General features: G+C 41.0%; 1 protein-coding gene across 5 annotated transcripts in view; it reads left to right on the forward strand.

Annotated features, from left to right (window-relative positions):
- Positions 1 to 1,146: 1,146 nt before the first annotated feature.
- The window catches only part of osbpl9 (oxysterol binding protein-like 9), a gene marked incomplete at its 5' end in the record, with an annotated part of 30,468 nt that continues 19,365 nt past the window's right edge, over positions 1,147 to 12,249 (forward strand). For 3 of the 5 annotated variants that reach the window (XM_080506120.1, XM_080506122.1, XM_080506121.1), the window contains 3 exons: positions 1,147 to 1,257; positions 5,882 to 5,932; positions 8,468 to 8,546. In XM_080506120.1, coding sequence (XP_080362246.1) covers positions 1,147 to 1,257; positions 5,882 to 5,932; positions 8,468 to 8,546 — 241 coding nt within the window. Of the gene's footprint in view, positions 1,258 to 5,881; positions 5,933 to 8,467; positions 8,547 to 8,794; positions 8,958 to 12,249 lie in introns of those variants that run through there. The other 2 variants (XM_080506125.1, XM_080506124.1) reach the window with 2 other exon arrangements.

The following is a 12,249-nucleotide window of genomic DNA, read 5'->3' on the forward strand; positions in this document are numbered from 1 at the left end:
TTTGTAGAGTCAACTATTTGAAATACTAATGCTTTCAGTGAGGTTGACAATAACACAAGTAAAAATCCTCTCGGTAAATGGAGAATCTCAAATCCAACCTGCCTCCAACCAACCAACTTCTACAATGTAGCAAGGCTTTGATTTGTAATACTTTACAGTTTCACAGTCTAACAGGGTAGGCTGAGGCTGTTTGAAACAGTTAGTTTTTTTGTTTGACCAATTAATTAAACAAACTGCTATTTGGTAAACAAAAGTAAGTGACTTACTCCCTCGTGATTTGTATTCCAATTATAGATTTGGACCCATAAACACACGCGATTGAATGTTTTCAGGTTTATTTTGATTTGCTCTTGAAGTTTAAAATGATACCACTTTGGATGTCGTGTTTATTCAAGTATATCATATTTGAGCAAAATAATTACTTTTTCTTTGTTTTACAGACACAAATGAATCGTAACAGGGCACACAAATACCTTTTTGCTGAATGGCCTGTTTTCAAAACTTAAAATCTTCTCAAAACTCCAAAAGTTCCAAAGAGTGATATTTTGAAAACACTTTTAATTTCAATATCTACAAGTGTGGATAGTGATTAGCATTTATTCCTCACACTAACAATACCCTTGGTTTGAATGTGGGCTTGAGATCATTTCTGTGAGGATTTTTTTCTCCCTGTTTGTACAGTTTTATCCAGGGCCTCTGGTTTTATCTCATAGTCTAAATACGAATATATGAGGTGTGTGGACTGAATTTGTCAAATGTAAGCTGAGATCCAAATTCATATTAACTGACCTTGTACTTCATTCTCGTTTTAATAGTATATTTGATAATCTGGGGTGAAAATGTATCTGATGTTTAGAAAAATATATATGGACGTACTCTTTTATTACTCGGGTTCCTTGAGTAAGAGACTAAAGAGTATTTCATCATATGATCATATATTTTCATGAAGTATCATCACTCCTACCACCATCCACACGTTCAGGCGTGCACGTGTTAAGCCTGGCATACCCTTCAAGATTTTTTAAAATTCTCCACAGATCACACACTTGATGATCACAAAAGACAGATCTCACAAGATCGGTCAGGCTCGTGACGCCGGCTGCACGCGCCATATCCGACTCCTCCCAGTCTTTGCCTGAAGTAAAGATGGCGTCCATCATGGAGGGACCGCTCAGCAAGTGGACTAACGTCATGAAAGGCTGGCAGTATCGCTGGTTTGTTTTGGACTACAACGCCGGCCTGCTGTCCTACTACACGGTACGCTCGTCCCCGCCGCTTGTGAACACGGAGGCGCTCCGGTTAAGGTGGCTGGGTGAAAAGAGTTCCCGGAGGCTGGCAAAGTGAGAGTGAGGGGCCTTGTGTTTGTCAGGAGTTGGGAGTCTCAGCTGGCACCGGGAGGCGAGACTCTCGCGTGACGGATCCAGACACCGGCCAATAGCAGGGCCGCTCTGAGACTTTCTGGCCAATCGAGTGGCAGCATTTTATCTCCAACGCCGCTAAACGCAGCTAGCTAACAAAGCTAAAAGCCGAAATTAACAACATTGTTGTGAGTAGTTTACGATACAAGAGAAAGAAATGATGATGTAGTTGTCATGATATTGTGGGCCATTGACAGTGGCCAGAGTTCATCAGTCACTGGGGTTATTGGCAGATATTTAAAGGAGCCTGCAGGAGGAGACAGTGACTGCTCTTAACTATCAACGCTTCTTTCAAATCAACTGTCGTTAAAGAGGATCACAGCTAAGCTTTTCACCGTCGACACGAAGTTGATTGTCTTCTGAAATGAATAATCTTGTCCACGCATAACATCGAGGTCAGCACCGGGTTTTGCTAACACCGCCGACTTTAAGTAACACAGTCGGATCAACCACAAAATGTTGAGTATAACGAATAACAACATAATGTGATTATCTCCTGTCCACTGTCACTGAGTGGGACACAATCAATTTGCAGTTAGTCACTGAAGTTGATGTGTTTGGCAGTTGGAAAAGATGGACAAAGCTGCGGTCATGATTGACAATGGATAGAGGAGCGAATTGCAATAAGCTGCAATGGCTCGTGGATAACTCCAAAAACAGCAGGCTTTGCGGGACATTACTGCGAACATAATGTGCTGCTAATAGGACGTGAGCCTCCCGAACTGTCGTTCAGGTGTGCAGGAAGCAGGGACAATGTGACGCTCTCGATAAGGTACTGCAGGGAAACATCGAATGCTGTCATTCAGTGGTTGTCACTTTGACGTCTATCCAGGCATTATGGCAGACTGCATGCACCCTCACCTAGCTGTAGCCTCTTTTAGTCTGATAACCTTTGCAACAAACAAAAAAAGAGGCTTATTAATGATGTGAGGAACATGAAAAGTAGTTGGATTCAACACAGTGATGGAGGGATTAACCTTGTTAACCTCGGAGAGAAAAACTGGATTTGCTGCTGAGCCGTGTCTGTCCTGTTTGAGGTCTGTACCTCCTCCATGTGCAGATCTGGATATTCTCTGGTTACTGTGAAAACCCAAAGACATACTTTTTATATAATTGGTGACTCGGAGATGTCCATGGATTGTGTATTTCTGTGATTCTCTGATTCACTGTATTAACCCGATAATAGACTGTGTGTTCAGTGCATATTTCATTAGTTTTCTTAATGTAATCTGATTTAAGGTTCAAACACAAAATCGATGTGTGCATTAGAGGTGGATGAAGGTATGAATGAATGAACCAAAATAAATGCCGTTCTGTTGAATATATGGGAAAGCACAATAGTATTAATGGAAGTCTAGTTTTGAAGCTTAAATGATGCATACAGTCCTTTGCTAATCAACCACTCACGTTGCAGACACTCCATTTATCTAGGCATTTAGATGCCTTAGGTAAATGCAGTTTTCCGGGCCAAAATAAGTTCTTGAAACCAGAGATCACAACATTATGGAAACCAAATGATGGCGAAGATCATAACAAGTTGAACCTGTAAGCTGATGGGCTACAGCAGCAGAAGCACTCCGAGGGCCACTGCTCTCAGCTAGAATAAGGAATATTATTTTTGCATTAATACTTCCCAGGCCACTGTCGGCGAGTTAATGTCTAATGACTGTTGTGATGGACTTTAACCCACTTCTTACCCGACAGCTGATTGCGCTCAGCAAGGAAGACAGGTGGTGTGTCCAAGTCCAGCGTGTTGTGGTTCAGCCAGGGCTCAGTGATCAGAAAAATGCAGTAATTCCTCATTATTTTTGCGGAAATTCATCTTCTGATATGCACCTTGGGGCTGAGGTAGGGTTGAGTGATTTGATGAGCTCATACTACAATTAATCTACATCTGTATCAAACTGGGTGCTTTTATCACAAAATGCACAATTATTGTGGATACTCTGGTTATGCCGCTACACTATTGAAATAATTTCCTTTCCAAAATGCTGTGGAATTATGTATGTAGAATCCACACAGGTAGCATTAATTCTATGGATCTATGATCTATCTCAAGTATTGATAATCATGCCTGTTGTTCTATCACCAATTTAAGTGTGACTATGACATAAGGCCTTGGGACCAAGCTATAGCTGGCATGTAGATAACAATTAAGCTATGCAATATTCAATTAAAATCTAATAAGAGGATAATTGAAAACCATTTCAGGGTTCAGAGCCTACAGGTACAAGCAATGAGCTACCTACATGGTGTTTAAACAAGCACATGCACTGAAATTTGGAATGAGGTGAGTCGGTTACAGGTGGAAACAATCACTGACCAAAAGAAGCCATTCCCTGAAATGAAAAAAAAAAGACGACATTTAAACTAAAGCAAGAGAGGATATAGGATTCATCAGCAAAATCTAATCACACGTGACAATGCACAGTGTAGTATTTAGTAGTGTCCAAAAGGCATTATTTAAGGTCTATTAAATAGACATTTGTGAATTGATTTAGCGTTGCGACGCTCTCTGGCTTGTTGGCGATATAACAGGCAGAATGACAGCGCTCCAGACAATAAAGACATTTTCACAACTTTGTTTTGAGGAAAAATACCATGGCTGAGCCGCCATGTCATGAGATATATCTTGTTGGAAGAGTATGGAGACTACTATTGAATAATTGTTTAAGTTTCTTTAATGGTACTTTCCGATCTTGATTTTGTTAGATTCACACTCACTCTGTCACAAAGAGTGATGCCCACCACCCTGCAGAGAAAACTCATTTCAGCCTCTTGTATCCTTCATCTGTTTTTTTATTTTTTTTAGTCATGACCTGAAGGGTGTTTTTATATTTGAAATAAATATATTATATTTGAAATAATCATCATGTGAGCCCCATTATGTGTGAATTGGAGTCTCCTTTTTTTGTTATTGTACCGAATTAATTCAAAAGGAATTCTGTAAGTTATCGAACAGAATAATCTTGGCTAAAAACACCTCCAGACGGCAAGTGGTAGTTTTTGACTCGGGCATTGTGTGCGGAGTGTAGAGGTGGGGGGTCTGCGCTGTTGGGCTCCAACGCTCCACTCTTGTTTTTGATGGCATTAATACATCATTTTATGGGCGTGACTGCCTGGTACCTGTTGCAAACACTCACAGAGAAGACATTTCACATGCTCATTAGGGCAGCAATAGAACTGGTTATGTTGGATGCAGGTCACATGACGGCAGATGATTTTCCACCTCAACCCCGGACTGTAAGACTGTTGTGGCAGAAAGTCACTGCCAAAATATGCTTGTGTAGATGAGATCCAAATGTTGATTACTTGTTGACTTGAGAAATGTGCATTTATTGGACATTTCTACCCTTATTTAACACACTTTTATTTCTTAAACTGTAAATAAAATAGGAATGAATTAAAATTAAGTAGATAAGGGCAAGTGTGGGCTTTGCTCACCGCTGTATCATTGGCATTGCTATGTCAGGAAATGAAAGGAACTTTCTCAGGTGCGCTGAGAAAAAGTTGGAGCTTAAACCCAGATGACTTTTATCAGGTCTTACAGTATTGCATGCAGCAGTTCAGAATGAGAGGTGGCAGTGACAACTAAACCATTATCAAATTGTCCCTTTTCTATACTTTTCTACAAACAAATATCACTCATCAGAAAGAAACATGTAAACCATTACAATATCCAATTATTTTCATCTTCTTTCTATTAATTACTTCAATACCTTTTCGGTTGATTCAATTAAACTGTATTTTGGCCCCAACAGATATTAAACTCATTTTAGTTTAGGGTCACTTACGCCATAAAATGGCAACGGCTCCAAATGTTACGCATTTTTGCAGTTTGTAAACACCTTTTCACAGACAGGCACCAGTTAAAGGACAATAAGTTGGCACTCATGTTGAAATACTGTTGTCCCCAAGTGAAAAATATTGTGAAACGTCGAAATGTATTTTATTTCATGTTAAAAATTAAGTCTAATTTCCATCATTAAATGGTTGATTTAGAAATCTTTTGTATTGTGTTTAAACTTCTTTATTTTATCTTATTTTTTTTACATTAGCTGGATTGTAAGAGCTGAGACAGTAGCTGGATCAAATTCCTCATTGATCTTTCTATTGACCTACAGAGGAGAAGATACGTTATATTTAATACCTATCCGATATGACTGCATGCTACATTTCATCAGCATCAGCCTTTTCTTTTCACTGTGGACACATTACCATAATGGAGAAGGCACATATACCTCTGATACTGTTGACAGTGTGTCTTTCATACTCGAGGGATTCAGTGACCGTGAGCCAGCAGCAGCAGCCACGCAGGACTTTTCTTTTCTTTTTACACTTGTGCTTTGCCCACTTTCACACGTTACAACGTCTTGAAAAGCTGTAAAGTTAGCGTGTAACCCTCAACGTTGAAGGCTGACTTTTGCTTATCCCAAATTGTTTTTGTGTGTGTTTGGTTCCAGTCGAAGGACAAGATGATGAGAGGATCCCGGAGAGGCTGTGTACGACTGAGGGTAAGTTACCTTTCACCAACGAAATGCCCCCCTCTGCGGCATTTCTAGTTATTTCTTTGTATTGAGCAAGCGTTTGAAATACATGCGTGGTACCTTGACCATATTTATTTTGAAAACCCGCTCTAACAGGTATGTAAACCACTTGACACGAGGAGTAAATAACTCTTTCCTGATTAGATTTTTGTCTTTACAGGAAGATAATTACTTTGCAAGACTGCAGAGCTTTGTATGCTACTTTCCTGCTGCTTTATCCATCTTTCCACTGCTGTTCTTACATTAACTCCCTGAGTAAAAGGTTTTTGTCCTCGCTGGCTGGTTTCATTGTTGAATAATGTCCACTAGATGGGAGCATTGTCCTGCTATTCAGTCCTAAATGTAGAGGGAGAAAACATGTTTCTCCCGCATTTGAATTTCTTCAGGGACTCAGTTCACATTGATGGTAAAAGATTAGACTTAACAAAGGACAAAACCACACAGGTTTGAATAAGTGACTTAACTTTTTTTTGTTTGTGCTAAATTAAGTTACAAATGTCATTCAGTATTTGATATTTATTATTTGATTATGACTTTATTTTGTATGATTTTAGTGAGTTGTCATGCTCAGTTTTCCCACTTTGACTTTAGGTTATGTCATTTAAATGTTTTAGCTAATAGCAAACAAAACAAGACAATGGAAATAATTGTGTCATCCACTTACATCTTTACAACCTTGTGTAGAACTTGCTTTTTTCGGAAGCCCTTGTATTAAGTCTTTTCTGTTTGCTAACAACTTTTAATGATGAGTTGTTTGTGTGTTTCTTTTAAATCGAAATTGAACTAATAGCCCCTCTTTTAGTACTGACATTGTAAACGCTCAAAAATCTTTCCAGTCCTGTATCCAGCGCAAGTAAATCCACTTATTGTTTCTCCTTTTATATTTGTCTGGTGGTGAACTATAAAATCAAAGAGAAAAATTCTCGTGACTTTACCAGACTGTCTGTCTCTCTTTCGCTCTCTCTCTCATAATTTTACAGCTGTCGTCGTCGGGCGCCAGTTTCTTTGAGAGCTAGTTCAATCAGTCAATTTTAAAAAACTAAATCATATTCATCTTTATTGTCAGGTCTCCACCACACACACATACTTGGACTCAAACTCAGATTTTGTATCTTATGTTGTCCCAAATCCCAAACTCCAGGGTGTTTTTCCTGGAGGCTGTGATTCTATGAAACTGCCACCTACTGTACGCTCAGGTCAGCCATAAAGGTGGAACAGCCTATATTTTCTCGGGTTATACACACTTTGAAAAGTTTAAGAGCTAATCGGATCAAAATGATCCTATATTACAAGTCAAAATATACAGCAGTCTCCCATGTTGAACAATGATTTTTTTCCTTTTCTTTATGGGTACATGCCAGTATAAAAAGGTCAATAAAAACAGACGTGTCAGAAGTTTTCCAATTTGCACACATACGGTCAAAACCAATAATTGAATCACGTCCAGCAATCGTTACAGACATATCAGGATTTACTGTGTGATAATGCATTGGTAGTAGACACTTTTCTGAAACATTGTCCATAGTATTACTATTTCAGTGTTGTTAGGATTTAGCCCCAACATAGAGTATATCTATTAGCTGTTTTTGTCAGCAAAGCTAGATTTGATTTGCCGAATCAAGTCAAATGCATATCTTTTGGAAATATGATCATGTGACATTAATTTGTCAAGCCTGGCCACTCCCAACTTATCACAAGATATTATATAACATACGAGACGTATTCATGGTTTTTCATTCATGTTCATGCAGCAAGGGACTTTTTTTTTATTTTTTAGATTTGCTTCAGAAAAGCAGTGATGCGTTTATCATTGTGTCATGTGCAACGTTCAACATGGCGCGAAGTTTGATGCCCCCATAAAAGTTTTGTTTTAACAGTGTCAGACAGTTTACAGCTGCTTCCCCCCCCCCCCCCCCCCTCTTATCCTGTGTGCCCCATATGGAGTACAGTCGGAGCTGTTATTTTTAGTACTTGCAGGTTTTGTGGATAGGAAAGCTCTGAGTCACACACACCCTGTTTCTGTTGCTAGGAGCTAAATGCCCCAGCGAGCCAGCAGGCCACATCACTGCGGTTTCTTTTTTTTTTTTTTTTTCTTTTTTCCTCCCGTTTGACTGCTGGTCCTCCGGTGTTTGTTTCTCTCCACCCTTCGCTGCTTTTCTCCTCCTTCCCTCCTCATAATCCCACCTCCTTCTCTTTTCTCCTCTCCCATGTTCCAAAATGCTGCACTCCATGTGTGTGTGAGAAAGAGAGAGAGAGAGAGAGAGAGAGAGAGAGAGAGAGAGAGAGAGAAACACAGTGAGAAAGAGATAAGCTAAAGGACACCGTGAGCTGCTATGAACCACCATAAGTCATTTACGAAGAGAGTCGGGTAGGGGCCGCTGGGATATGTGGAGGGAAAGAAGATAGACATGGAAAGTAAAGTATGACGTGTCCCACTGTGTGACTGGCTGCTTTCTCTTTTTTTTCTTTTTTTTTCTCCCTTCTCGCTCTGGGTTTGCACAGGGAGCTGTGATCGGCATTGATGACGAGGATGACAGCACGTTTACCATCACTGTGGACCAGAAGACTTTCCACTTCCAAGGTGAGGTATCCCCTTTTTATTCTTTTTCCTTTTTTTTCTTTTTTCTTTTCTCTCCCCCTCTTGTCTTTCCATCAATGTCGTCCCTTCGGTGGCTTCTAATGCATCCAGCCAGGCTCTCCCTCTCTCTCTCCCTACAGCTCTCATTCTCGCTCTCTCTATCTCTCTTTCTCTCCCTCGCTCTCCCCCCCCTCCTTTTAAAGAGTTCGATTGGCTTGCTGTAACACCAGGAAACACATGCACAGAGGCATCTATACAATGTCAAAGCATGCTGCACGCATCTTTGCGGCTCCTTCCTTCCTTCCTTGGAGCTTCTCCACGCTCTGTGGAGTCGGACTGACACATATTACTGTAGACGAACAAGATCTGTGCCACTGCCAGCCGCACAGATTCCCCTTGGAACAAACCCAGCAAGTAAGACTTGTTTTGTTTTTTGTTTTTTTCCCCCCCCTCGGCCCTGCCGAACTGTGGCCGAAGAAGAAGAAGAAGATCGCTGCTTATGTGTCTCTGCCGTTGAGCCTCTGGGAATAAGGGAATACTGCTGAGTTGGAAGCTGAGATCAGGTCTCTTCTGGTTGCCGCTGCTGCCGTTCGCCCTTCACCGCACCGCTGCCGTCGCTATCTTAACAACCGAGCTCTCCGTAGGGACGGGATTGGCTCCCGGCTACAGCGTCTGCCCCTCTCCCGTTCTTTTCAAACCGTCTTCCCTTTTTTGACAGGGAGCTGTCCAGTACACCGCAGACACCCTTTTTTTTTTTTTTTTTTTATTTAACTGTCGCTCCGTCAGGTCTTTAACTAACCTCCTCTAACTTTCCTTCATCTCTGTTTTTCCATTAGTCCATTTGTGTCCGTTTTGCCACCACCAATCCCCCCCCCCCCCCCTTTACACTTCACCACCAGCATACCCCCCCCCCTGTCACCTCCTTCTCGAGGGTCACTAGCCACAGTCTATGGGCCCCACGCCCCTCTCACCTTCTCCATGCCCTCTCCCATGTCTGTGTTCCGAAGCTGTATGCTGTGGTTCTACAAACGCAAGGGTAAGGAGAAAACCGCGCACGTCTCATGGTCAGCATGCATGCCAGACCCGCGGAGAATGGATCATGAAGAGGCATTTTTTTTTTTTGGTCAGGGTAGAGCAGTATATGCTGTTAGCACATGGTTTATGTGGTTTGTTATTGAGGCTGAAGGACAGTTCAGAACAGAGCAAAAAAATAAAAACTGCCCAGCAGTTTACTGGGTTTGCTGTTTTGGTTGAACGATGATGTCGTCTTAGTTTTTTTCCCTCCTTCAGATGGCAATATATTTCACTCATTGTCTTAGTAACATGTACATGTCCTTAATGATAATCAAAACTCCATCTGGTATTATATTCTGGAACTTTATTTGCCCCAATGAATCAGTTTCGCAATGTTCACTGTAGTGCCTCAGTGAGTTAATGTTGTGTTCATTCAATTATTTTTTTATATATACCAAGTTGTGAGCTCTGAGTTCCCATAATCTAAAAGACTTGTAGACTTGACAAGAAAAAATGTGTGCAAATCATGCACAGATTTAATGAGGCAAATTTAAATGGCATTATTAAAAAGCCACATCAATTCTGGGGGAAATTATCTTTGACAGGCTGATGTGTAAAAATATGATCCACGCAACAAGGACATCACAACACGTGTAGTAAACATGCACCGCCACTAGAATTTAGATTTTTAAAACTCAACGATGATACGAGATTAACTTTCTACTACTCCCCGATCAGCCACCGACACCATGTTTATGTTGAAGGGAAAAAACATCTGAAAACAGTGTCTCTTGCACAGGACATTCTGAAAGTTTGAGGCGCGTCGGAACCCCAGTCGACACCAGTTTTGAGTGAAAACAATAAATGTCATTGCAAGACACATCTGCTGTCTTGATACCCAGAGGAGTATTGGTCCACGTCACGTGTCGTCATACGGGGGAAGGGGGGGAGAAAAGTAGCACTTAAATGTGTGCTGAGCTTGGAGAATCCGGGTATCAGACAGGAGACGCACAGGATGTTGGGCAGGAGTAGGTTTCTGTGTTACTGTAAAAGGATCCCATTGAAAGCATGTTATGCAGGCAGTCGTGCGTGTGTGTGCGTGCGTGTGTGTGTGTGTGTGTGTTCAGCTAATGCGTGGGTAAGTTATAGATCGTGAAATTGCTCCATTGCCAAAATGAGGATGAAAGTAAGGACTTGTATGGTTTTCTACCAAGACGTGATTGTTCCAACTACAGATCCATGGTGTGTTTTTTGCGGGTTATTTTCCAGGTGGATCTGTGGCGGTGGCGTTAGCCGAGAGTACAGCTCTGTACTTCTATTTAGAGAAGCATCCATTATTCATCAGTCCCTCTCCCCCGGTGGTGCATCATAGTTGCCTGAGAGCCCTTTTCCTCTCCCCCCCCCCTCTCTCTTTGCTCTGCTCTAATCTACAGAAGCTATCAATTTATTGCTTTCTCTCCCATCTCTCGATCAGACCTCATAACATGCCCAGAGCATCACTATATGGGCAAATGAAAGACACATGCCCACTGTTTGCTTGCCACTCTGCAGAATCCGTCTTTAACTCTGTCACATGCACCTTCTGTACTCTTCTCTTTAAAAAAATAAACCAAAACAAAACAGAAGACGAAGAAAACCAACTTTTCCCCTTGTCAGCATTTTTGACCACAATAAGCCTTTCAGGCCTCTATGGGATCTTGTGTGTTTGTTATTAAAGTCACTTTGGACATAGTGTAACTGCTGCCTTATCACACAGTTGGAGAATAATTATATATCACAACAGTACGGTTGTAACCGGATACTGTCTAGTGAATGCAGTGTTATTTTTCAATTCTATTCATAACGATTCATAATGTGGATCACTGCAATGCCGCAATGTTCACAGGTTACAGTGTGGTATCAGACACTCTGGCCTTCCCACTGGATTATTTACCGAGACATTTGATGATCTTGTCTGAAGATGGTAGGAGGAGAACCAACATAGGAGGGATGAATAATTCAGCAGCTTCTTTGGAGAGATGAGGAGCAGCATCATGGGTAGAGGCTGAGCATTGTGAAAGGAAATGTGTGGAATTCTAATCTTTGGGTTAAGAATGCCCATCTGTAGTTGTGATTACAAATCTGCAATATATATAACGGCAAAAGGTATTCCAGATCCTGTCACATATCATGCCTGCTCAATTCCTCTTGTTTCTTGTCATCTCCGATGTGTGGGTAAAACAAATGCCAATATGCTCAAATTAAACCGAATACATGGTTTGTCACAGGCTTGGTGAATACAGTACAAAAAAAGAAAGAGCCGGGTTCTGCTGGATTTATGAATACAAGAAATATGAACTGCAAATTGTAGTTAAAACACAGATATGTTGACATCAACATTAAAAAAAAAAAAATGGAATTTAAAGTAACTGGATGCTTGGAGTTTAGTAAGTAATTGTTGTTGTTTTGACACCATTGGTTCACACATAATATCCACAGAGGGCTGTTGAGCCATTAAAGAGTGAAAATGGGACACGATGAATGCGGACGGATGCCATCAACCCACACCCTGCACAGCAAATGTTTGTCTTGCTATATATGAGGTGACCTCTACTGTCCCTGTGGACATCAGGATACTGAACTGCAGTCCCATTTAGGATTTGTGCTGTTTTTTGCAGCGTATGTCAAAAACAACTATATGGGTGTCTTATTT

Source organism: Blennius ocellaris (assembly GCF_963422515.1).
Source record: "Blennius ocellaris genome assembly, chromosome: 12".
NCBI lineage: Eukaryota > Metazoa > Chordata > Actinopteri > Blenniiformes > Blenniidae > Blennius > Blennius ocellaris.